Source organism: Sinohyriopsis cumingii, chromosome 10 (genome assembly GCF_028554795.1).
Source record: "Sinohyriopsis cumingii isolate HCF-2022 chromosome 10, ASM2855479v2, whole genome shotgun sequence".
Taxonomy (NCBI): domain Eukaryota; kingdom Metazoa; phylum Mollusca; class Bivalvia; order Unionida; family Unionidae; genus Sinohyriopsis; species Sinohyriopsis cumingii.
Genome location: NC_142970.1, coordinates 325,607 through 352,981, shown reverse-complemented (window position 1 = coordinate 352,981; position 27,375 = coordinate 325,607). Strand labels below are relative to the sequence as shown.

The 27,375-nt window shown below is 35.8% G+C and overlaps 1 protein-coding gene across 3 annotated transcripts in view; it reads left to right on the top strand.

Moving 5' to 3' along the window:
- LOC149789476 (uncharacterized) overlaps positions 1-27,375 on the top strand; it is a 287,180-nt gene that overhangs the window by 68,329 nt on the left and 191,476 nt on the right. For all 3 annotated transcript variants that reach the window (XM_089971479.1, XM_089971480.1, XM_089971478.1), the window contains exon 12: positions 16,597-16,707. In XM_089971479.1, coding sequence (XP_089827605.1) covers positions 16,597-16,707 — 111 coding nt within the window. The remainder of the gene's footprint in view (positions 1-16,596; positions 16,708-27,375) is intronic.

Below are 27,375 nucleotides of genomic sequence, written 5' to 3'. Positions count from 1 at the left end.
AAACTGTATGGCTGCAAAGACAACGCCCAACGCATCAATCTTGCATTGGTGACCTTTGCTTTATTCAAACATAAAAGTGGCTGATGGTCCGTTTGCAAGGTAAACTCCCTCCCAAAAAGATACGGATGGAATTTTCCTATTCCCCATACTAAACCTAGGCACTCCTTTTCAATCACGGAGTACTTTTTCTCTCTAAAGAGCAATTTCCTACTTCCATAAGCAATGGGCAATTTTATCCCCCCTTGCTCCTGTAGCAAAACAGCCCCAAGGCCCGTATCAGACGCATCAGTCCTCAGTACAAAAGGTTTATCTATTTCCGGCAACTTTAAAATTGGTGCACTTACCAGTTTGTGTTTTAGAGTGTTAAACGCTTTTTCCTGGCATACACCCCATGAAACTTTATTCGGTTGCCCCTTCCTAGTCAAATCCGTTAATGGGCTGGCAATAGCCGAAAAGTTGGGGACGAATTTCCTGTAGAACCCGATTAGACCTAGAAAAGATCTTACTTGTTTTTTTGTTTCTGGTCTAGGGGCATCCCTGATTGCTCCTATTTTATCTGGATGAGGTTGCAACTGGCCTAGTCCACTTACCAGATGTCCCAAACATTCCAGACTGGAATACCCTATGCTACACTTAGTAGGCCTAACTGAAAGATTTGCAATGTGAAGTCTATCGAACAGATCCCGTAATACCTTAACATGTTCATCCCATGTATGCGTGTAAACAAAGATGTCATCTACAAAGCTGTCGACGTTTTCCGTTCCGTTTAACAGTTTGCGCATGAGACGAACGCACGACGCACCGGCATTGACTAAACCGAAAGGCATAACTTTAAATTGAAAAAGTCCTTTGGGAGTCTCGAATGCCGTCAACTCGCGGGCATTATCGGCGATGGGTATCTGCCAATATCCCTTGCTTAGATCTAATTTGGAAATGACCTGCCAATTTTGAAAATACACTTTCCATATCTGGTATTGGTTCTGCATCAAATACGGTGATCTTGTTTAATTGCCGAAAGTCAATGCAAAACTGGTTGGTCCCGTCTTTCTTTCTGACTAACACCATGGGGGACGAGTATGGGGAATTTGAAGGTTCGATCACTCCCTGGTCTAAAATTTTCATCACTTCTTCGCTGATTGTCTCCCGTGCATTAAAGGGTATCGGATATCCTTTAATCCTGATAGGCTCAGTGGTATTCAGTTTGATCTCGTGTCGAATTAGACCCGTACGGCCTGGTCTGTCCGTGAACACATTAGGATATTTGGACAAAACCTCCATAATCTGTGTACGTTGACCCTCCAATAAATCAGGGCATACATTTATCTGGTCAATACTTTCTTTACCAACGTCCATGGGGTATTCAAGGGGCATTTCTGTGCTGGAGACGAATTCTGCTTCGTCACCAGACCTATCCTCTATCACCACTACGCATACTACATTCAAAATCCCTTTATCAATCATTTGTCCAGGTCTCGCTACGTAGAGTTTAAGCATATTGGCATGAAATGTCTTGGACTTCACCTCCACATCAATAACATAATCCATTTCGCCTTTCACCTGTCTGACTTCATATGGCCCTTTCCATTGGACTAGCAGCTTGTTGTTATTCGTTGGGAGAAGCACCAACACTTGATCGCCTATGTCAAACTTTTTACTCTGAGTTCCTCGGTTGTAGTACTTGGCGTACCTACGACTAGATTTCGCGAGTTCGTCTTGCGCCATTTGACAAGTACTTTCTAATCTTTCGCGCAAATCAACTACGTAATGGTATGTGGTCTTAACTTCTTTGTCCGCGACCTCGTCTATCCACAGTTCACGAAGTATGCGCATAGGACCACGAACTGTCCTACCGTACAATAGTTCAAACGGGGAGAAACCCAAGCTTTCCTGAGGAACCTCACGATATGCGAACAGAAGGGCGTTCAGATATCTATCCCAATCCTTCGGTCTTTCCGCACACATCCTCCGCAACATTTGCTTCAACGTGCCATTGAATTTCTCGACCAATCCATTGCACATAGGATGGTAAGGTGTTGTGCGTAACTGTTTAAGGGACAACAACCTACTAATTTCTGCCATGAGATCTGAGGTGAATTGCGCTCCACAATCCATAAGAACCTCTTCGGGCACTCCGACCCTGCTGAACATGTCTATGAGCGCTTTGGCTACACGTTCGGTTTCAATTAATGGTAAAGCTATGGCTTCTGGATATCTGGTAGCGTAATCTACCAGTGTCAAGATGTATCGGTTTTTCCGATCTGTATGCAGAAATATTGGTCCTACAATGTCGATGGCTACTCGTTTGAATGGAGTATCTATCAAAGGCATCTGACCTAACGGTACTTTAGTTACCCTGCCCTTAGAGATCGTCTTCTGGCAAACGTCGCACGAGTGACAGAACCGCGCTATGTTGCTATTGACGCCAGGCCAATAAAATTCTCTTAATACCCTATCCGTTGTTTTCTTTACACCTAAATGACCTGCCATACTCGACTCGTGCGCGACCTTTAGTACATGTGACCTAAATTTCTGGGGAACCACTAGTTGCAAGAACTTCCTATCCGATATAGAGTATTCCCTGTACATTAAACCCTTTCGAGTAAGGAATTTAGAGGAACCCCCGTTCTTACACTTTCTCACGGTACCCGTTAATGCCTTCTCAGAGGTTGCATGTAAAGACGCGTCACGTTTTTGCTCATTTTGAAATTCTTCACGGGATATATCAGTAATGGCTTCCGGTACTTTTAACTTACACAAAGGTTTATTTTCCTCCTTTACCTGAGCCCTAGTTTGCACTGCTTGGATGATAGGGAATCGGAAATCTGCTATGGTTGGGAGTCTAGAACCCGGTACGTTGCCAATCGTCAGTTCATAGATCGGGTTGGCTACGCATAAAGCTTCCACAGTCCTGGTCAAAAAAGGTGTATCTATCATTATCCTTGCAACTGGAACGTGGTCGATTGTCTGGTCAAGCAACATGCAAGGTGATTTAAACCCAAGCAATTGATCATCGCGGACTAAGCTCCGTTTCACAACTACAGTAGTGCATCCCGTGTCTCATAGAACGGTGACTTCTTGTCCGTTAACAGTGCCGTTTGCGGTCGGCACCCATGCCTCTGGAAAAATACATGTGCCAATTGATTGGATCACATCGCGACTGGTCTCTAAATGCACCAGCGGTTCATACACCGCTTTCCGCTTAACTTGCTGGGAAACATTAAGTTTTCCCTTTACCGATCTTCTGCCTCTAATGGCTACCGCGACTTTCTGGACTGGTCCCTTCCGCTTAGGACAATAGTGGGAGATATGACCCACTTCCTTGCAAATGAAACATTGCATGTCACTCCGCTTCCCCTGGTTACTCCTACCAGATTTTTCAGGTTCCCTGGGTTTTCTGTCGTTGACCTGATTCCCACCTTTGACATCTCGCGTGATGACATTCTGCGAACCTCCCCAAGCTTCTGCGAACAAATCCGCCTGTGTGGCCATTTCATGCACATTTGTGAAGGACCTTTCCTTCAAGAATAAATATAACTCCTTGCCACAAGTTGTTAACAATTGGTCACGAAGCAAGAAATCGATAAGACCCTCAAATGTCTTGACGACTTTACCACATTCCACCCATCGCAGCAAATAATTGCAAGTCCTACTGACGAACTGGGTGAATGTTTCGCCTCTCTCGGGTTTACTATACTTAAACTTCTTGCGAAACCCTTGCTCGGTTAGTTCATATTTCTTGGGAAGTGCCTCTTTCAACACAAGGTAATTGAGCGAATCGGCCGTGGATAAACGCGAATACACGTCTAACGCTTTACCTTTCAATAACGCGCTAAGATGGCACGGCCAATCGTCTTTCTTCCATTTTTGTACCGTAGCATACCTCTCAAACCTATTTAGATAGCTATCCATATTATCCTTATCACCTTCAAATGGGGGCAATTTTGGACCTCTCAGTTTAACATCATGTTCCCCCTCTTTTCTGTTTCTCTAGTTCTATCGTACCCTTCTCTAATTCTATCATTTCCTTCTGGGTTTCCCTTTTTTCCCTTTCTATTTGTTGTTCCCTTTCAAATTTTTCCCTTTCTAATTCCCTCTCAGCCTGTTTCTCTAGTTCAATCTCTAATTCTATCATTTCCTTCTTGGTTTCCTTTTTTTCTCTTTCTAATTGTAGTTCCCTTTCAATTTTTTCCCTTTCTAATTCCCTCTCTTTTAATCTTTGGTTCCTCTCCCAAGCTTGTTCTTCACGAACGAAATTTCTAAGGGACTCCCCCTCATCACCAAACTGTTTCCCCAGTTCTACCAGTTCTTTCATAGAAGACATTTCAAAAGTTTGGTGGTGACCAACCTTAAAGTGCAGTTTCAACAAAACACGTAATTAACCCAAACCGTATTTTCTTTCCCAAAATGCAATACAAATAAATACAAAAAATAAAGTAATATTACATATCTACCTAACCTTGGTGCTTTGTCAGGCGCATCTGAAACATACAAAAAGCATACAAATATAATGAAACAATTTCAGTGCTCTGTTATATCCGAAATGATCCCACTTCTGACCATTTGTAACAAGATAATCGGGTGGGATATTTCGGATTAACAACAGAACACGTTTTGACGACACAGATATATATGGTCTTTTAATTAAATTGTTAATAAAGAATAAAACAAATATCAGGTAGAATAGGAATATCCAATGGAAAAACAACGTCCTGAACATGTTTAAAAAGATGGACATTATTCCTACCCTCAATTATGGACAAAGATCAATCACACAATGCAAATTAAATATACAATACACCCCCCTCATAAAGAAAAAGAAAGATGTATACAATAAAGCTTTCATTTTACATATTATTCAGATATACATATTGTAACAAGATAACCGGGTGGGATATTTCGGATTAACAACAGAACACGTTTTGACAACACAGATATATATGGTTTAATGTGGTGATTGATATGAGCAGTAGATTATGAAGATGTGTGCGTATTTATAATCCAAATATTGGATCTATTTAACATAAAAACGCACAGTTTCAAAGATGGAAAAAAAATACAAATAAATTAGTTCAGTAAGACTAAAACACAGGATAAATGATTTCACAAATGATTCAATAATGGAAAGATGAATATAGTTCACTCAAATAGTACATGATGTAAGTTTTTTACACATAGTAAAAATGTATTCGCTCAGGTAGCGAAATTATGTCACTAAACACAAGAACGGATATACAATCTATCCTTCCAGTCCTGAATAATACACTGGGTCTTACTAACCCAAAATTAGCATACAGCTAAAAATAGATGTGTGGAGATGCACTCCGTTACCTGTGCACCATATCCGCTCCACAGCTCCTCCGAATCAATTTCACAACTGATATAGACTCCGGACCCTCGGAATACTATGATCACTTGAAATATTAGACCCTCCAAACCCCCTGGTCCTTTGACGGCTCTACAGCTGGGTCACCTTAGTCACTCTGGACACTCCGGACACTAGACATTAGACGCTCCGGCACCTTAAATGCTCCAGACACACGGACGTTTCTACACTCTGACAACACCGGACACCCTGGATATTCCTACTCTCAGACAACACCGGACACCCCGGATATTCCTACCATCAAAATCAGCCCTACAGCTGGAGTTGTGCGAATCCTTTAAGTAGGCCGCTTGCTGACAAAACCATTAGTATTGTCAAGGTCCTTTACATGCAGTAACGTATTTATACCTTTAGAATTTTCGTTTTGCTGTATCGAAAGCACCTTGCACGTGTGGCATAGGACGAATCGTACTCACGATTTTGAAATACATAGACCATATATATAATCACCCTCGGGTATCGTTGTACAGTGAAAAGAAACGAAACCCGAGTACATGTATTTAATGAACAACATTTACACCATTCCGTGACACATATGATACTATAATAATTAAAATTACATAGAAATATGTCTTATGAATGACACAAAATATACATAAAGCAATATAATACATCCATGCACACAAAAGTGCATCTGCATTCAGATTATCCTGTCCTTTAATGTCAGTGTTGTATTCCTGTAACATCAAACTCCATATCGAGAATCTCTGAATTTGATTTTTCATTCTCAATGAAACTAAGGCGGTTATGATCACTGAATACAACAATCATAAAACGAGTTTATCTAATATACATTTCTAAGTGTTGCAAAGCCAATATTAAAGCCAAACATTCCTTCTTGATTGTGGAATAATATCTCTTGTGCTTTTATTAAAGAAAAAATAGCACAATGGATGATCCACACCATTTGTATCCTTTTGAATTAATATTCCACTAACACCCACATCACTTGCAGCAACAGACATTTTAAATTATTGAATTCTGAAGCTGAAACAACTGGTGCACCTTCAAGTAGGGCCTTTGATGCATCAAAAGCCTCCTGACATTTTTCAGACTAATAAAACTTGGATTTCTTCCTCAACAAATTGGTTACAGGTTCAACAGTAATGAAAAAAATTGGAGTAAAATTTCCAATAAAATTCAGCTCTACCCAAATATTTCATCAGTTGCTTTTTAATGATAGGCACAGGAATCATAAATAAACTTGACTTTAATTTCTTTAGAATTAACTTGAATTAACTTGACTGTATCCCACATGTCCAAATAATGTAACACATGCATTGCAAAACTGACTTTTACATAAAGATTTGCATCACTGAGTTGATCACAGAATTTCTCCATGGTTTCCAGGTGAACTTTCCATTGTAAATGATGATGTCATCAATGTCAGCATCATAGCTATCTAGACCAGATATAATCATGTTCATTAAATGCTACATTGTGTACAGAGAAATTTTCATGCAAAACAGTATCACTTTACATTGATAGAATCCATCTGGAGTTGAAAAAGCAGAAATTTCTTTCATTCTTTCTGTGAGTGAAATTTGCCAGAATCTTTTCAAAAGGTCAGACTATGGTATATTTTGCATTTCAAATTTTTTAATGCAGTCATTGATTGTTGGTATTGGAAATTAATTTGGTTTAGTCACTGGTCACTTTTCTATACTCAGTACACATGCATACAAAATTAAGCACAAGTATACATTGTGAATTCCAGTACCTGGTTCAGTAAAATCATTCAACTAATATTTACTTTGTATTTCCAAATGTTCTTGCATGAGAGGATGCTGTTTCTCAGGTGTAGAATGTACAATTTCATCGCCATGATAGATTTTATTTCTTTGTGTTGGAACATCTGGAAACAACTCCTCATATGCACATAACTGATTTGTGTAACTGTAGATGTGAAAGTTTATGGTCCAGGTTGTTCAATATTTTAAATTTTGAAGATTGATTGTACCCAAGTCACTACAGTCCGATTGCATACCATCATTTAAATCCTCACTGTATGGGATTGAAAGATTAACAGGGCTATCTCTATCAACATACTCCTTGTAACATATTTATATGGCAAAGTTGTTTCTTTTTTTGCCTCCAAGGAGCATTAATAATATAATTTAAATAATTTGCTTTCTTTTCAATTGTATAAGGACCATAGTACTTAGCCTGAGGAGGAATTTTAGGTGTGCCAAGAGAGCCATAACTTCATCACCAGACTGGAAAGTTCTTTCTGTTGTAGTTCTCTTATATCTTAATTTCATTTTTGACTAAGTAGAGTGAAAATTAGGTCTTGCTACTTCAAAAGACTTGGGCAACTTATATCAGAAATCAGAAACATAGTGAAGAAGATTAATTTCTGAATCATCAGTTGAATGAATTTCTCATTTAATATCTTTAATGTTCCACAATCAATATGTCCAAAAACTAGTTCAAAAGGACTGAAACCTAAGGATTTTTGAACTGATTCCCTTGCAGCAAAGAAAAGCAAATGAACACCTGGATCCCAGTCTTTTCCTGTATCAATGCAATATGACAAAATCGTCATTCATGAATGCTAACACCTTTCTTAACCATGGAAGAGAGGATATCAGACAAAACAAGGACTTATCTGACCTTCTCTTTATCTTTAATATACACGGCCAAAAACATTAGACCTGTGCCTTATCCAGGCTGAACGAGACCTTTCATACAAGACACTCTTCCTCATGGCATTTGTGGCAGCTGGCACATACATGCCTATCAGCAGATATGAATTAAATGCAGTTCCATCAAGGCTTACTCATGATGGTATCCTCTGTCATTGCCAAGAACAGTCTGCCTTCCATGGGTAACCAGACCTTTGTCATGAAACCTCTGTCTTGTCTGGACACATCAGCTCATGACCACCTACAAGAGCCAATTCAGGTTTTGAAGTGTTACCTTAATAGAACAGAGCTGATATGTTGAGCGAGATTGTGTCTGTTTTTTACCTCAAGAAGAACGGGGTGATTAATCAACACAGACTGATTCATCCAGATTAAGTGGGTTACTCACTCTGCATATCGAGAAATAACCCCAGCTCAAATGAACTTTTTGTGCATTTCAGCTCATGAGGTTAAAGCTGTTGCCCATAGCATAACGTTTGACTGGAATTACTCTCTATCCGACATCATTCAAGTCATGAATGACTTTTTGAATGGAGATCAGAGTCCACATTCTCTAGCTTCTATCTCTTCTCTGACATCTGTCATCCCAAGGGGCTCAGTTCAGTCTGGTGAGACCTGTATCTGCAGCTGAACAGGTCACACATCCAGGTCCATCAGTAGCTTCCGAAAATGCAGTTGCATGACTTCACTGGATTTGTGGTGGTGGTGGGGAGAATTTCCCTATTTCAAGCTGTACCCATACAGATGGAGTCTTCTCCAATTGAGCTACCTAGAAGCTGTCTCACATGCCTTAGGGGACCAGAGATGGTATCTCTGCAGTAAGCAGATGTACCTCCCTCCACCTCTGACCTATTTTCCCAAGGTATTATGATTGGGCAATGTATTTAAAGAAGAAACCGATTGTTCCTGGTAAAATATGTTTGTTTGAGAATACTTACCCAAACATAATACACATACCCAACCTCCACAGAGTGACATCCATAGAGAGTGACTTCTTCTCCAGTAGTAACTGAGATATTCATGTTTGTTCTCACCAGTCCTTATACCTGAGGAGAGATCACTCAGCCTGTTCGGCAGACAACTTCTAGCTCCCTTAAGCTAAAAATAGTATCTGGGAGGGCTGGATTTGCAAGGTAGTAGTAGTTCTCTTAAGGTATTAGGATTGGGTAAGCATTCTCAAAGAAACATTTTTTACTAGGGAAATTTTTTTTTTTTAAGTCAGATTTATATGCAAGGGGTGACATTTGGTCAGTGAGTCAGAGTTGCACTTAGGGAAAAAATAAACAAGTCAAACTGGATAGATGGATAGACAGGCAGATAGGACAAATAAAGATAAAAGCAGTTTGGAATAAATACATTTTTATTATTGTGTTGCATATGTACAAATAACAACTTTTGTCCATCTTCATTTAATGACGCTTAATATTTTGAATCCATTTATATAATAAATGTATGCATTGAATTACGTGTCATATACAGGTATAAACATCATAACCCAGAATGATGCAATTCAGAATATTTCGTAATGTATTAATTCCAAAAATACTATAATAAACAAAGTAATGTCCACATTTTTGTGATTCACATTATCCTGCACATGTCACTGCCTGATATCATCTACTTCAAAGCCCCAGTAGTCATCTTTTTTGTCAGAGTTACCAATTCTTCAACTGTTTACCAGTCATCATAAACATCATCCAACTTGGACTCACTGTTATCCAATCATCATAAACATCATCCAACTCAGACTCACTGTTTTCCAGTCATCATAAACATCATCCAACTTGAACTCAGTGTTATCCAGTCATCATAAACATCATCCAACTCAGACTCAAGTGATTCATTGTCTTTACTGTTATCTATTTGTACTTCATTATTGGTCTTGTCTCGAATGAAATCACTGAATAGTTCATCATCCTCTGTCCTATCCATTGCATTGGAAATACCACATAAAAAATTTGACCACCATCTCATTTAGAATTTCCTCCAGTGCATCACACCCACTGAGATACTAGCTTAATGCCTGGACACTTCACATTTCCTGCCTTTGCAAAATGTTATGCCCCATCTGCAATCTGCATATGCCACTGTTAATGCATATTTGCCTTGAATGGCTTGTTTAAGCAAACATCCAATGGTTGTAGCACTGATGTGGTGTCCCCAGGGATCATGGCTTAGTATTTTTTATGTTTCTGCAACTTCTGCTTCAGAGACTGCATCAAATACACCCAAAACATACTGATCTAAGAACCTACTCATTCAAACCAATCTCCCAGTTTTCTATTTACATTTTCTTAAGATGTCTGACACCATCAACTAGAAATGACTTTTTCTTGTGCCAGTCACACATCTGTTTCTCTAACACACAAAATTCAAGTTATGCAGTACTATTGTTGTTTTTCTGTGCAAAGTCTATAACCTTAACCATAAATGCTACATCTTATGCATTATGTTTTATTTTGCCATATTGGTGAAAGTGCATTAGTTAAGCAGTTCACGATGTATGATACCCAAGTGACAGTGTTCACTAGAATAGTCAGAACACTGACTGTTCTTAAAATTGGACAATTATTTATGTACAGGTTGAACTTGGGGTCTGTAAAAGACATACAATCATACAATCTTTGAACACACGTTAGGATTGTCACAACTGAACATATTTCATTTGAATGGATTTATCAAAGGGACTCAACATGACACTGAATGAACAAATATCAAATTCATGGCAAACTAGTTATAGACTTTGCAGAGAAAAACAAAAATAATTTTGCAGATTGTCCACAGGGGAAAACAAAGCAGTGCTACTTTACACAGTAAAGGAGTAAGGTTGTATTTATCAAATTAGCAACTCTCTTGAAACACTAGGTTACTTGCATGTCCCAGGATGGGAAGAAAAAAAATATTTGGATGAGCAAGTTTAAAAGAAAGTTTGAACATAAAAATACATATCTTGGGAAGCTATTATTTTCTCATCTCCTTCATGTATATGGCATTCATGATACAGCCTTACTGTGGTTCAAGTTCTACTTGGTCAACAGGACACAGATTGTATCTGCAGATGGAATACACTCCAGCCCAGTTGATCTATGTTGTGGTATTCCACAGGGGTTTATTCTTGGACCTGTTCTTTTCATTCTGTACACTCAGTCGCTCTCAAGTGTCATAGATCATCATCCAGTGTCTCACCAATTGTACGCTGATGGCACCCAAATATACAAATCTAGCCACCCAACTGAAGTTGTTGTTACCATCCAAGGTGTAGATAGGTGCATTTCTGATGTGAAATCATGGATGACATGCAACAAGCTGCAGATGAATGATGATAAAACTGAGGCCATTCTGTTCACAACACAAAGACTTTCTCATTCACATCCTTTACCTCAAACAATAAATATCAGCAACGCCAACATTAAATTCACACAATCAGTACAAAACCTAGGTGTTACTCTGGACGGTACTCTCACATTGCACCAACATGTCATGAACATAGGCAAGGCTGCATATCTTGAGCTGAGATGCATCAGCTCAGTTCGCAAATATCTTTCAGTTGATGCCACCAAAACACTTGTGTGTTCATTAGTACTTTCAAGACTGGACTATTGTAACTCAATTTTGTCTGATTCATCTCAATATCTACTCCAGAAACTTCAAAAAGTTCAAAACACAGCTGATCAGATCATACTTAGAGTACCACAATCAGAGCACACCTCCCCGCTGCTCTGTACCCTACACTTGCTATCCATTCAATCCAGAATCAAACACAAAATTTGTTCTCTGTGCTACATTTCACTGTTGGACTCTAGTCCAACATACCTATCTGACCTCACCCATGTGTACACACCAGCAAGATACTTACGCTCCTCTTCTGACAATTGTATACTCATTATTCCTACTATGAAAACAAAGTCATATGGACAGCGTTCTTTTGCATACCAGGGCCCAGCAACATGGAATGAATTGCCCACTGAACTTAGACACAGAGATACAGTGACCACATTCAAGAGGGCTCTCAAAACTCACTTATTTCGACTGCTGTTATGGGGGCAATCTGCAGGGTGAGGCCTTTGGTCTTGAGTTCTCGCTCCATGGTTCAGTGCCAGGTCTCTTGGGTCTAATGTTGTAAAGTGCTTAGAGCTTCTAAAGATTAGGCGCTATACAAAGTCCTCATTATTGTTATTATTATTATTATTTATAACTGGCAGATATTTATTTTGTTTTCCAAAAGCACTCCAAGCCAGTTACTGTGAGGATTTAAACCCTGAAAATGGTATGGGCAAGAGGGAATTTTGTCTTGCGGCTAAGTAATTTGATGTTTAGTTCCCTTGTATACCATAATATTAGCATGATTGCCATACCTGTTTAAACTATTATGGTCACTAACATCAAAGCAAACTAAAACTCAGTTTTGACAGTATTACAGTTATTTCTGAAATGTCTTTATTTTTATTACATCAGTTGATTAGTATAAAAACTGTTGGTGTACCAAGACTTATAATTCGTGAAACAATTGCTATAATTTTGTGTCCCAAAATTGATAAGTCATAAAAAATACTTTTGAAAATAATTATGGGTGTCCTAAGACTTATAGTGTCCCAAGATATATAGTCATTATGGTAAGGTCAGATTTTAATTTTTTTGTTGTATCTCACTTATAATATGACCTGTACTTTGCATTAATAGATTTTTTAATAAGAAAGATTGAGTCATAAGCACATATCATATTTACCATATGTATTGGGACACCATATTTGTTAGGACATCATAAATTAATTTTTAAGTAATTTTTGTGCATTGTATGTTTTGGGACACATAGGTTTTTTTTAAGTTATACGTTGTGGGACAGCTTTTAAATCATTTGAAAATTACATCAGCAATTGCACTCAAACTTAAATTTTATTTTAAAATATTAAACTGTACTTGAGATACAATTCTTTAATCCACTGCAGCCTTACTCAACCCTACTCTTCTCCTGCACATGCATGATCTACCCCTTTGATGCATGAATATTTTTAGCTTCATTGTGCATGAAAAATTATCATTGTAGGCAACACATCTCCTGAAGTGGCAACTACAAGGACAAAATTAAGATCTTTTTTCTGTACCAGTAATGCAAATTCCCATACTTTTAAGAGGGGCCCCGAATGGCCGAGTGGTCTAAAGCGCTTTCCGTTATGGATCACTGCCATCTCACCTCTGTCTGCGTGGGTTTGAGTCTAGGATTCGGCCAATGCGGGTATGTGAGAAAGCTTTCCAGTAGCTTCTTGTGGGTCAGTGGTTCTTCTCAGGGTTTTCCCAGGTTCTTCCTCCACCATTAATACTGGCCACCATGCATAGCCTATCATGTGCTGAAAAATGGCATTAAACCCCACAACAACAACAACAACATACTTTTAAGCCCCTTCTTATCAACAGTCTGTCCAGGAGTGAGATCAAAGTACACAAGAGTTTCATCCATGTTAATGATCATATTGTCAGTGAAATCATTTTCTCTTCTGGCCCTCACAAATTCAACACATGACTTTATTTTCATCCAAATCTTTTGGGAGATGTTGGGTCATCAATGTATACACACAAAGCACTTGATTGTGTTGCTTTAAAAACTATTCTGTTGTTTCAATTTATTTTCCAAATTCCTGTGAATACTAGTAAAAAGGAACCAAAGTTGGCTTCCTCATGTCGACTGATTTTGTATATATAAAAAAAAAATTGACCCATCTAAAAGAATCCTAAGTCAGCTTCCAAGGTTGGCTTGTTTTCTAATAAAATAACCTTTGTATTTGATATCGTGTTGGTAAGTTCAAATAAAGAGTTTATTGCTCGCTCACTACTAGTTGTGTTTATTCACCACCTTAGCTACTATTTGCTTGCCATCTGTAATCTTAATTGATACAAACAGGCATTGAATGTCTGCAGGTGAATAGCTTGCTTTAATAATACCTTTTGTAACCCATGCTAGTCAGTTGCACTCACAGTGAATGTATTTTCAAGTAATGATTTTCATTAGTGAGACACTGTAACATAGTTAACCCGGATATCCTGGTAATGCAATCTTAATTATTTTGCACCTTATACCGTTACATGCATGAATGGCAGGTGCCATCAAGCAATGGTTGATATTACTCTCACTTGCTTTCATTTGCAATTATGTTTGATCCAGTTTTCAGTCTGATACAATGTTCAAACCTTTGGGTACATCCAGATATGATTATTTTCTCTATATGCACATCTGTGAACAATGTGTTGTGTGTTATCTGACATATGCAATATACACTACAGTATGGATGCATATGCTGTGTATATGGAGTTCGTGGATATATATTTTCATTCTTTAATGTTCATGATGAAAAAATAGAGGAATAAATTATAAAAATACAAGATTAGATTCTTTCATTATTATCATTATCAAATAATCATTTTGTTTATCTATTTTATTGCAACATGCATTTGGGGTAAAGGGCCCAAATGCAGACAAATTTAGTTCGTTTCCTAAATCTTGGGACATATGACCTAAGTGGAAAAAAAGTTTTACCATAAGTTCTGGGACAGGAAAAAATTATTATTTCACCAAGAACATATATATTTCAGTGTTTATATATATATATTGTATGTATGCCAAGTTTCCTTTTAATGTAAAATTTATACAAAGAGTGGTATATCATTGATACAGTGTACATACTATACATATATTTTATTTATAATCACATAAAAATACATATATTTGCCTTTTGAATGGAGTTAAGATTTACTACAGGCAGCTGTGTATTGAATTAGTGAATGAACTCCTCAGATCCCCAAGTGTGTCCGCTACAAAATGTCATTCTTTGCCTTTTGTGGCTATTCACAATCACCTTTTTTTAAAGTTTCTACTTTTCTTGACATTGATTAAATCAATATAATGCACACTTATGATTTAAACATGAAAGATGGTTTTAATGATGAAAGTAGAGCACTACAAACGTAAGGTTAGCTATGCCATTCATGTGAACGATTAACCATTCATGTACCAGCGCATGAAAATTAATGTGAAATAGAAACGAAGTGAAATGATGAACCAACAAGAGGTAATTAAAATACTTTAATATATGTACAGTTGCTGTAAGTCATTATTCTGCTTTAGTAACAGTACCACTGAATGAAAATTCTCTCTCTCTCTGAGGGGCCCGGAGTGGCCGAGTGGTCAAAGCGCTCTCTGTTACAAAATCACTGCCATCTCACCTGTCTGCATGGGTTCGAGTCTTGGATTCAGCCAATGTGGGTATGTGAGAAAGCTTGCCAGTAGCTTCTTGTGGGTTGGTGGTTCTTTCTGGGGTTTTCCTGGGTTGTTCCTCCACTTTTAATACTGGCTGCTATGTATAGCCTATTGTGTGCTGAAAAATGGCATTAAACCCTACAACAACTACAACTCTCTCTCTCTCTCGCTCTGGTAGATTTGACTTTAAAACTCTCTCTCTCTCTCTCTTTCTCTCTCTCTCTCATCCTTTCATCGGTTTGACTTCATTAGTCCAGAGACATTGTGGGGTGACACAAACAAAAATTCTCTACTTGCTTCATTTCATAGATTTTTGCCCGTATCTTGCTACAATGGTCCAGAGAGAGTGGCCCTTTGGAATTTTCATATTTAATTCATAATAATTGATTTTTAGAACATTATAATATGTTTAAGTAACAATAACAGGAACAAAATATTAAATGCATCACAGTATGTGTACCACGTAACCAAGAAATTTACTGTATAATGTCGACATGGTTTGTAACTTTGTATCATTGATAAACACTTGATAAATCCCAGAGAAAGTACACGCATATCATTATGATGAACCATTTTCCTGTAGGTTACTTGTTGTAATTTCTGTTTCAGTGTTTTAATCCAGCCCAAATTCTTTTACTCTCTTAATCCACATTTCTGCATAGCTGGCCGTTATGAATGAGAGGTGAGGAGGGAAAAGAAAGCAGAAAGGATTGCGAAGAAAATGTTTCCTATATTAAATTCATTTAGAAAATAGGGATATTTATATTTTTTATCATTATTTTCATCAGTCACTAACAATGTGTGGAAATTCATCATTGATCTAGAATCATCTGCACACAGTTGCAAGGTTTATATATGCGTATTATTGCACCATGGGCGGATCACAATTTAATATACCCATAGTATTGGTATATCTAATTGCTTTATACCAACACTTTAAAAGCCATTTTTGTATGTATATGTTATATATATACACACACATTTGGAGGAAGGATTGTTCACTTTTGACTTGGGAACTTGGGCCAGAAATGTATGGCTAATATTTATGAGGGATATCTTTGTCTGATAATGAGCCCACCCACTACATTTTTTTTACCATGGGAGAAATTCTTTGACAGATGAGTTTTTTTATTAATAGCATCTGCTTGAATTTTCATATGCCTTCACAAGGTTATTTGCATCTGTCTTCAATTATTTTAGACAAGTTCACTGTTTGATATGGAAAAAGGTCTCCGAAAAATATTTTTATGTAAATGTCAGTATCAGAGGCCATGTTTCCAGCACATAAAATAATTTTTATTTTTTGTTGTTTTATTTAGAACATTGTAAAGGCAGAGAGCCAGTGTAAGGAGCTACAAAAACAGTTAGAAGAAACACGATACAAGGACTTTAAAATCAGAGATGGAACTGATAACCTTTTGCTGCAAATTGTAAGTTGATTTTCATAACAGGCTTTAGAATCACTGATTGTGGACATTACAGTTGTAATTAAGTTTCATCCAAGAGGACTGTATGATTTAAAAAATTCATTTAATGACAAAACCACAAAAGTTTTAAAAGTATTATTGTCCAAATTAAGTGTAAAACAATCACAGAAGCTTAATGTTAGTGTTTACATTTTTTATGGATCATACCCTCTTTGTAATAAAGACATGGACAGTAAGCTGCCATCTTTGCTTTCCGAAGGTAGATTAATACTAGCTGAGAAGGGGCCCCAAGTGGTCTGAAGCGCTTTGCGTTATGGATTACTGCCATCTCTCCTCTGTCTGCGTGGGTTCGAGTCTCAGATTCGGCCAATGTGGGTATGTGAGAAAGCTTGCCTGTAGCTTCTTGTGGGGTGGTGTTTCTTTCCTGGGATTTCCTGGGTTCTTCCTTCACCATTAATTCTGGCCGCCATGTAGAGCCTTGTGTGCTGAAAAATGGCATAAAACCCTACAGCAACAACAACTAGCTGAGAATTCTTCCAGAATCTTCCTTTCACATTTTTCTGGGTTAAATTTGACAAATATTGTCCACATTATTAGCTTTTGCTATGCATTGAACAATTAGTAAGCTTTTATCATGAAATAACACTGCATTACCTCAGAACATAGTGTAATGAGAGTTTACAATAGCATAGGATTCCCTCTCCTATTATTGATCTGAAAATGTACATAAATTAGTTACTGCAAAATGAACCAGTCAGAGAAAGGATATTCCATACAGATGTAAAAAGTTATGAGCTGATGCATTATTTTCATGGTAGTATTTAGCAATAAAAGGAAACTAAATTGTACATTGATAAAAATTTAAGCATAATAATAACAATAATAATAATGACTTAATTTAAAGTGGGCAACACATTTAGTTGCATGAAACCAATCCTTCTTGTGGCCGTGTGTTATATTCATATTTACATTCAAAATACATGTTCATATTTACACACACACACACACACACACACACACATTGGAAATAAGCGACATTTATACATAGACATAAGAACAGAAAATTTAACACACACACACACACACACACAAAATCACTGATAAGAAACTATATTTATATATGGATATAATAAACAGAAAATTTCAATGAACATATTCCAACTAGGTACATTGTGTATATTCAATGCAAAAGTAGTGAGACAACAAAGTGGAAGGTTTGTGAATTTATACTTTAAGTTGTAATGTATGTCATCAAATCAAAGAGGTTCTACTCATCATCCATTTAGATTATAATTATATGCATTTATATTTGTACTTTCTCTAATATCCTTTGGGATTTTGTTCCAGATAAGTGGTCTCGAATATTGAAAACTTTTCTTAAAGAGTTGTTCATTTGGTTTTGGGATGGGAAGATTGTTAGCTGAAATTGATTTTAACTTGAGATTGTGGCTTTGTTTTCTAGCACAAAGTAGTTCATTGGGATATAATGTGGCCATATTGTTTATTAATAATAATAATAATGTGGACTTCGTATAGCGCCTAATCTTTAGAAGCTCTAAGCGCTTTACAACATTAGACAACACCTATAACATAAAAACATATATAATGATATGATTACATATCAAAACAACATCAAACACTGTACATACTCTTAACATTTTAATATCATTCATTGCATTTGGGATGTGTTTGGCTTTATCTAAGATGAGTTTGCAAGCTCTTTTTTGCAAGTAGAATAATTTGTAAATATTCTTATTATATGTTTTTCCACATATAACATTACAGTAGTCCAGGTATTGTTGTATATAGCATTTGTAATAGTTATGTTTACATGACAGCTATGGCTTATCTTGCTAAATAACCACTGACATGAATTGACGTTATGACATAGGACTCGAATACATTCATTCCATTTGCAAATTGACGTCAACTGTTATCTCAAGGATTTTGTCTTGGATAACCATTTGTAGGCTGATTTCATTCAACTTAAGATTCAAACTGTTACTTTCCCATTTTGCTCTCATTTGTTTGGTAGTAATCATTAATAGTTTAGTCCTGTCTGTCTTTACTTTCATGCCATTTTCCATACACCAGTAATCTAATGAAAGTAACACTATCTGAAGTGAGACCTCTTGGTCTGCTCTTAGCTGTTTGAAATCTGTTGGTGTTGTATCATCTGCATATAAGTCAGTAGATGAAATACAGTTGCCTGTTGACAATCTTATGTGGTTATTTGCTACTCTGTAAACCAGAGGTGGGTAAACTTTCCAGTGCAAGTGCCGCATACACAAATTTACACCTTGTCGCGGGCCGCATAGTTCATTAAGTAAAATAATTTTAGGTTTTTCTAAATAACATTGTAATTAATTTTCAGTTGTTAACATGTTGTTAATATTTGAAAACTTAAACTTCAAAACAAGCACATTTATTTGATAAACAGAGTGACATAAACAGAGTCAGTGCGAATGATGACTTGTTCCTGGGCCACATGAAAACCCTTGGCGGGCTGCATGCAGCCTGTGGGCCATAGTTTGCCCACCCCTGCTGTAAACCAATATACAGTCAGTCCTGCTAATAGGAGCCACTCATGACAAAACTAACTTTTGTTTTGTACACAGGTTCATCTTTCAGTGCCATTATTGTTACTATTATAGTTATTATTCTTCCTCTTGTTCTTGTTCTTCTTGTTCTTTTTATTATTAATTTATCAAGAGTGTTTTTTATGCACTAGTGAAGAAAATCATTAAATATGCATATATATTTTCTCTCCAAAGTATATGTTCCACACAAGATTACTTTAGCCTGCTCTCTTTAATCCTTGCTTTAAATTAAATCATCACTGACTTGCATAATCACTAATCTTAGTTTGTTGGTCAGCTTGTATCAGTTAGGTCTGGAAACAGCTGCTCATCTTGCAAAGAACAGAAGGCAGTTTTCTTATGTGAGAGGTTTCTGATAAATAAGGAATCAAAAGAAGCCATATGTGGCAATTCTTGGGGCCTCACGTGACAAAGTGTTTAAAGGCACTCTGCTTTACAGATCAGTGACATAATCCCTGTTTGCAGGTGGCATCAAGTCTTAGCTCAAATAACATGAGTAAGTGAGAAAGCTGACTAATAGCTTCCTGTGGATCAGTGAGCGTTCATGTGTTTTGAAAAGTTGCATTAAACCCACAAAACATAAATATATGGCCCATGAATCAAAACTTTGCATGCCTTTTCAGACAGGTTTTAATTATTGAATGACTCTGGACCTTTGTGAAAAGAGATGTAAATTTTCTCTTCTCAGAAATGAATTTTTGTTTTCCAGATCAGCCATATCTCACTTGCGTTTATGCTTAATAATCACTTACATCGGAAATCACTCAGCTTCCATTTCTGCTGCAACTACACAAATTACTTTTTCCATTATCCAGCATATGATTTACTTTGACTCTCACCTGTAGGGGAAAAAACATCTTTAATTTACATACTGTTGATACTCTACAGTGATCACCTAAACCATGCAAAACCACTGTCAGTAAGAAACACATAGCCACTAACCACAAAAGGCAGGTAACCATTACACACAGGTCATTTACATGTGATATTTCCTGAAGGAAATTAGAATGGATATTTTGACCAGGTGGCTACTATGTAATGTACATGTGACCTTTTGGGCAGGTTTCACTGTACTTCACACTGTATTTAACTCATAGTGAGGAGAATTTGTAGACTGCATCTCTGTGAACATCAGTTGGTTATAATGAATTTTCAGTCTAAAATCTTATTCTGAGCAACTGCCATCCAGTCTGTACACGGAGATTGAAGGATTCCTCATGGTAGCCAACACTCTTATCAATAAAAATATGATGCTATTCATAAGACTTCATTGTTTTGTACAATTTGAATCTTTTATGCTCTTTCTTGCTGTGGAATTACATGTAGCATTTTTATTTCAAATGTTGACTGTCTTCATAAACCATTATTCCAAGAAGTTGACCATTTGTCTTTAACATTTGAAATCAATGTAACAGAGCTTAGTTTAGCACTAGTTTAGTATATAAAAGGACATTTTAAATCAATTTAACAGAACTTAATATAGCAGTAATAAAGTATATAAAAGGCATTTTAAATCAATGTAACAGCTTAGTATGACAATAATAAAGTATATAAAAAGGCATTTGAAATCCACGTGACAGAGCCTGGTATAGCACTAATAAAGTATATAAAAAGGCATTTGAAATCCATGTGACAGAGCCTGGTATAGCACTAATAAAGTATATAAAAAGGCATTTGAAATCCACATGACAGAGCCTGGTATAGCACTAATGAAGTATATAAAAAGGCATTTGAAATCCATGTGACAGAGCCTAGTATAGCACTAATAAAGTATATAAAAGGCATTTTAAATCAATGTTACAGCTTTGTATTGCACAAATAAAGTGTATAAAAAATCATTTGAAATCCATGTGACAGAGCCCGGTTTAGCACTAGTAAAGTATATAAAAAGGCATTTTAAATCAATGTAACAGTTTAGTGTAGCATTAATAAAGTATATGAAAGGCATTTTAAATCAGTTTAGCAGCTTGGAATGGCACTTATAAAGTATATAAACAGGAATTTTAAATTAATTTAACAGAACTTCATAAAGCACTAATAAAGTATATAAAAGGCATTTTAAATCAATTTAACTACTTAATATAGCACTAATAAAGTATATAAAAGGCATATGAAATCAGTGTAACACCCTAATATAGTATATAAAAGGCATATCAAATCCATGGAACAGCCTAGTATAACACTAATAAAGTATATAAAATGCATTTGAACTCAGTGTAACAGCTTAATATAGCACTAATGCAGTATATAAAAGGCATTCAAAATCAGTGTAACAGCTTAATATAGCACTAATAAAGTATATTAAAGGCATTTTAAATTAATGTAACAGCTTAATATAGCACTAATAAAGTATATAAAGGCATATGAAATCAGTGTAACAGCCTAATATAGAATACAGAATATAAATGGCATATGAAATCCATGTGACAGCTTAATATGACATTAATACAGTATATAAATGCATTAGAAATCAGTGTAACAGCTTAATATAGCACTAATACAGTATATAAATGCATTTGAAATCAGTGTAACAGCTTAATATAGCACTAATATAGTATATAAAAGGCATTCAAAATCAGTGTAACAGCTTAATATGGCACTAATACAGTATATAAAAGGCATTTTAAATCAGTGTAACAGCTTAATATGACACTAATACAGTATATAAAAGGCATTTTAAATCAATGTAACAGCTTAATATAACACTAATAAAGTATATAAAATGTATTTGAAATCAGTGTACCGTATTTACTGCATATGTTGGGACACAATAAAATAATTATTTTTTTTCCTGTCCCAGAACTTATGGTGAATCATTTTTTTTCACTTTGGTCATATGTCCCAAGACTTAAGAAACAAAATAAATTTGTATTGCATTTGTGCTCCCCCCAACCCCCCAACTGCACGTCTCAATAAAATAGATAAATAAAATGCTTAATTGATAATAAACAGAAAGAAACTAAACTTGTCTGGTTATCATTTATTCCTTTTTTCAACATGAGCATTAAAGAATAAAATATTTCCACGAAATCTGTATAAGTAGCGTAGGCTTCCATACTGTAGCGTGTATCAATTATGTCCGATACCACACACCATGTTGTTCATTGACATGAACACTGAGAAACAATTGTGTGTGGTTGTGCTCAAGGGTTTGAACATGTTATCCGACTGAAAACTGGAGCCAACAAAATCGCATACAAGAGGGAAATAGTCAACTGATATCTTGAAGACGCCATTCACGCATGACACGGTGTTGGGTGCAAAATAATCGAGATTGAATTATATCCAGGTCTACTGTATGACAATATCGCACAAAAAAAAAATCATCATTTGAAAACACATTCACTTGAGTGCAAGTGACAGTCTTTTCACCAGCTAGGGTTACATAATTATCCTTTACTATGCCAAGCACATATAAGCCCTGGTGGTGAATAAACACGACTGGCAGCAAGCAGTTAACTCCTTCTTTGAACCTACTGACAGGACATCAAAGGCAAAAGGTTATTTTTATTACAAAGCAGGCGATCTCAGAAGCCGACCCCGGTTACTTTATTTTGTAAAGGATATCAATACAAAGGTTATTTTATTGCAAAGCAAGCCAAAAATCGGAAGTTGACTATGGATTCTGTGAAGTGAGCCGATTTTTTTTTTTTTTTTTGAATATATAAAGACGACCGAGATATGGAAGCATACTTGGGTTCCTTTTCAACTGTATTCACGGGAATTTTGAAAATAAATTGAAACAATGGAACAAATTTTAAAGTGACACAATATGGTGCTTTGTGCACAGATGTCGATGACCCAGCATCATCCAGAATATTTGGAGAAAATAAAATCATGTGATGAATTTGTTAAGGCCAGAAGAGAACTACACTGTATGCCAGTATCTTGCAAATAAATATCATTATTTTAAAACACATTCACTTGAGTGCAAGTGACAATCTTTTTGCCAGCGCGGGTTACATAAGTATCATTAATATTTACCCGCAGACATCAGTGCACCTTTGTATTAATTATTACTAAAGATGCCAAGCACATATAAGTCCTGGTGGTAAATAAACACAACTGGCAGCCAGACGTAAACTTCTTTGAACTTGCCGACAGGACATCAAAGACAAAGGTTATTTTTATTACAAAGCAAGCAGACCTTGGAAGCCGACTTTGGACTCGGAAGCCGATTTTTTTTAAAAGAATATCAATACAAAGGTTATTTTATTGCAAAGCAAGCTGACCCCAGATGCCGACTACTTGATTCTTTTAAGTGTGCCAATTTATTTTTTTTAGCTTTGAATATACAAAGACGGCCGAGATATGGAAGCTAACTTTGGTTCCTTTTCAACAGTATTCACAAAAAGTTTGACAATAAAGTAAAACAATGGAACAGTTTTTAAAGTTGCTCAATATAGTGCTTCGTGCGCAAACATTGATGACCCAGCATCATCCAGAAGATGTGAAGAAAATAAAATCACGTGATGAATTTGTGATGGCCAGAAGAGAAACAGATCATTTCGCCGACAATATGATCATTAACATGGATGAAACTCTAGTGTACTTTGATCGCATTCCTGGATGGACTGACGATAAGATGGGCATCAAAAGTGTGAGAATTAGCAAGACTAGTGCAGATTTGAAAAAATCTTCCTTTTGTTCTTGCAGTTTCCACTTCAGGTGGTGTGTTGCCTCCAACAATTCACAGTATGAGAAAGTTAAAAAAGTATTCATGTACCAAAATAATAGACCGTACTTGTGCAGGTGAAGGGTTGTGTTGATGAGATGCTGCTGCAGTGGTTTAAAGAGTTTTATCTCAAGTACAGTTTCATATTTAAAAAATAAAATTTCAGTTGGATTGCAATTTCCGACATGTAATTTTCGAATGATTAAAAAGGTGTCCCACAACTGACAACTTGAAAAAATCGATGTGTCCCAGAACATACAGTGTACAAAAAAATTACTTTTAAAATTAATTTATGGTGTCCCAACAAATACGGTGTCCCAACATATGTGGTAAATACGGTAACAGCTTAATATGGCACTAATACAGTATATAAAAGGCATTCAAAATCAGTGTAACAGCTTGATATAGCACTAATACAGGATATAAAAGGCATTCAAAATCAATGTAACAGCTTAATATAGCACTATTACAGTATATAAAATGCCTTCGAAATCAGTGTAACAGCTTAATATAGCACCAATACAGTATATAAAGGCATTCAAAATCAGTGTAACAGCTTAATGTAGCTTTAATACAGTATATAAAAGGCATTCAAAATCAGTGTAACAGCTTAATATAGCACTAATACAGTATACAAAAGGCATTCAAAATCAGTGTAACAGCTTAATATGGCACTAATACAGTATATAAAATGCATTTTAAATCAGTGTAACAGCTTAATATGGCACTAATAAAGTATATAAAATGCATTTGAAATCAGTGTAACAGCTTAATATAGCACTAGTACAGTATATAAAGGCATTCAGAATCAGTGTAACAGCTTAATATAGCTTTAATACAGTATATAAAAGGCATTCAAAATCAGTGTAGCAGCTTAATATAGCACTAATACAGTATATAAAGGCATTTGAAATCAGTGTAATAGCTTAATATAGCACTAATACAGTATATAAAATGCATTTGAAATCAGTGTAACAGCTTAATATAGCACTAATACAGTACATAAAGGCATTCAAAATCAGTGTAACAGCTTAATATAGCTTTAATGCAGTATATAAAAGGCATTCAAAATCAGTGTAACAGCTCAATATAGCACTAATACAGTATACAAAAGGCATTCAAAATCAGTATAACAGCTTAATATAGCACTAATACAGTATATAAAATGCATTTTAAATCAATGTAACAGCTTAATATAGCACTATTACAGTATATAAAATGCATTTTAAATCAGTGTAACAGCTTAATACGGCACTAATACAGTATATAAAAGGCATTTGATGTCAGTGTAACAGCTTAATATGGCACTAATACAGTATATCAAAGGCATATGAAATCAGTTTAACAGCTTAATACAGCACTAATAAAGTATATAAAAGGCATATGAAATCCATGTAACTGTTTTGTATAGCACTAATAAGTTAAACAAAAGGCATATGAAATCCATAACAGCCTAGTATAGCACTAATAATGTATACAAAAGGCATATGAAATCCATACAGTATCCTAGTATAGCACTAGTAAAGTATATAACAGGCATATGTAAACCATACAACAGCCTAGTATATCACTAGTAAAGTATATAACAGGCATATGAAAACCATACAACAGCCTAGTATGGTACTAGTAAAGTATATAACAGGCATACAAAATCCATATAACAGCCTAGTATAGCACTAGTAAAGTATATAAAATGCACTTGAAATCCATATAACAGCCTAGTATAGCACTAGTAAAGTATATAAAATGCACTTGAAATCCATATAACAACCTAGTATTGCACTAGTAAAGTATATAAAAGGCATATGAAATCCATACAACAGCCTAGTATAGCACTATTAAAGTATATAAAAGGCATATGAAACAGAACTTAGTATAGCACTCATAAGATTTATAAATGGCATTTGGTGAAGAAGTAATCACTTGGTGATGTAACATTTTAAATGTTTTCCTGTGGAAGCAGCTTTATCAAATCAGGAACCTATTTTTATTAGCTTAATACGTGGTAGAAAGTGAGCTTGTGGTATTGTCCTTCATCTATTAGTCATTGTCCATTCTCACTTATTGTTTACAATTATATTTCAAAATCCACTTGACCAGCTTAAACGTGGCTTTAAATGAAGCATTCTGAGAGCAAGGCTTTTCCTATTTGCTCAATGTATATCAATCTGTCAATGGATCTGACCAGCATGATTGACCAAATACAGGAAAAAATGTCTCAAAAACCACTAAGAGAATTTGATCATACTTAACAGGAAACAGCGAGACATGATGTTTGTTTATATTTGTCAAAATGATTCCAATCTGCCTTCATATATGGCTGCCATTCCTAAAAAGAGATTATTACACTACATTTTAAAGATTGCTTTACAGAATTTGACTAAATTTGACAAACATCATTCTGTTAATCCACTGACAAATATAGCCAACATTACTTAAAATAGAAAATACTTTAACTGGCATTTTTTCAGAAACTTGACAACAGAATTTCACTAAATATTACAAAGTTTTCTGACATAAAGGGGTTTTAATTTGGCCAAACTGTAGATAGTCTACTAAACATTATCAAACAAATAAAAATGCTGAACAGAATTTGAGCAACTTTGACAGAAAGTATCCTGGCATTGGCGCCTTTCATGATTGGACAAATAATGTGGATGTGCAACCATTCAGTATAGATGATGGTACAAACACTGGAATGAAATAAAATATCTGCTGAGAATTGAAAATGTTTGGAAATGCCTACTTGCTTTAATACAGTTAAAAATAAATACCAGTTAAAAAATTCTTGTCATGTGAAATTTGTTTTTTATTTTAATTTTTAATTGGTTTCAATGTAATCTTGATGAAATTGGTGTGACCCCTGCTATTCAAAATAGGAAAAATTCAGTTGACTATAAATGATTGCCCAAGAGTGCTCCATGAGAACCTGATTAAGTACTTACTGAGTAGCTAAGCTGAAAACTGTTGAGAATTTGATGGTATTTTTATTTATGTAGGACAGTGAAGATGAACTAAGTTACACACCAACCTCCTTTGCCCAAACTGTTAACTCATTATCACATGTTACTGTGTCATGATATAGTATGCTTGTTTCAAGCTCTGTGGCATCAACATGATTCATGACGTACAAACGTCTGTGGTATTATAGACAAAGATGTGGCTTTACAGTGATTCCAAGTGATGTAGACTTTCTACTAGCATACAAAAATATGGCAGGAAAAACAATTGAAACCAGATTTTCTTTTAGCCCGAAAATTAATGGTTCTGGAATTTGGAGTTTGTGTCCAAAATTTAGACTTTCATCCTTCTGTTCTAAAGCAGACAAGAATGAACTACACACACATGAATGAAATCTTCGCAAAAAGTAGGATATGTTTGAGATTTAGGATAAAA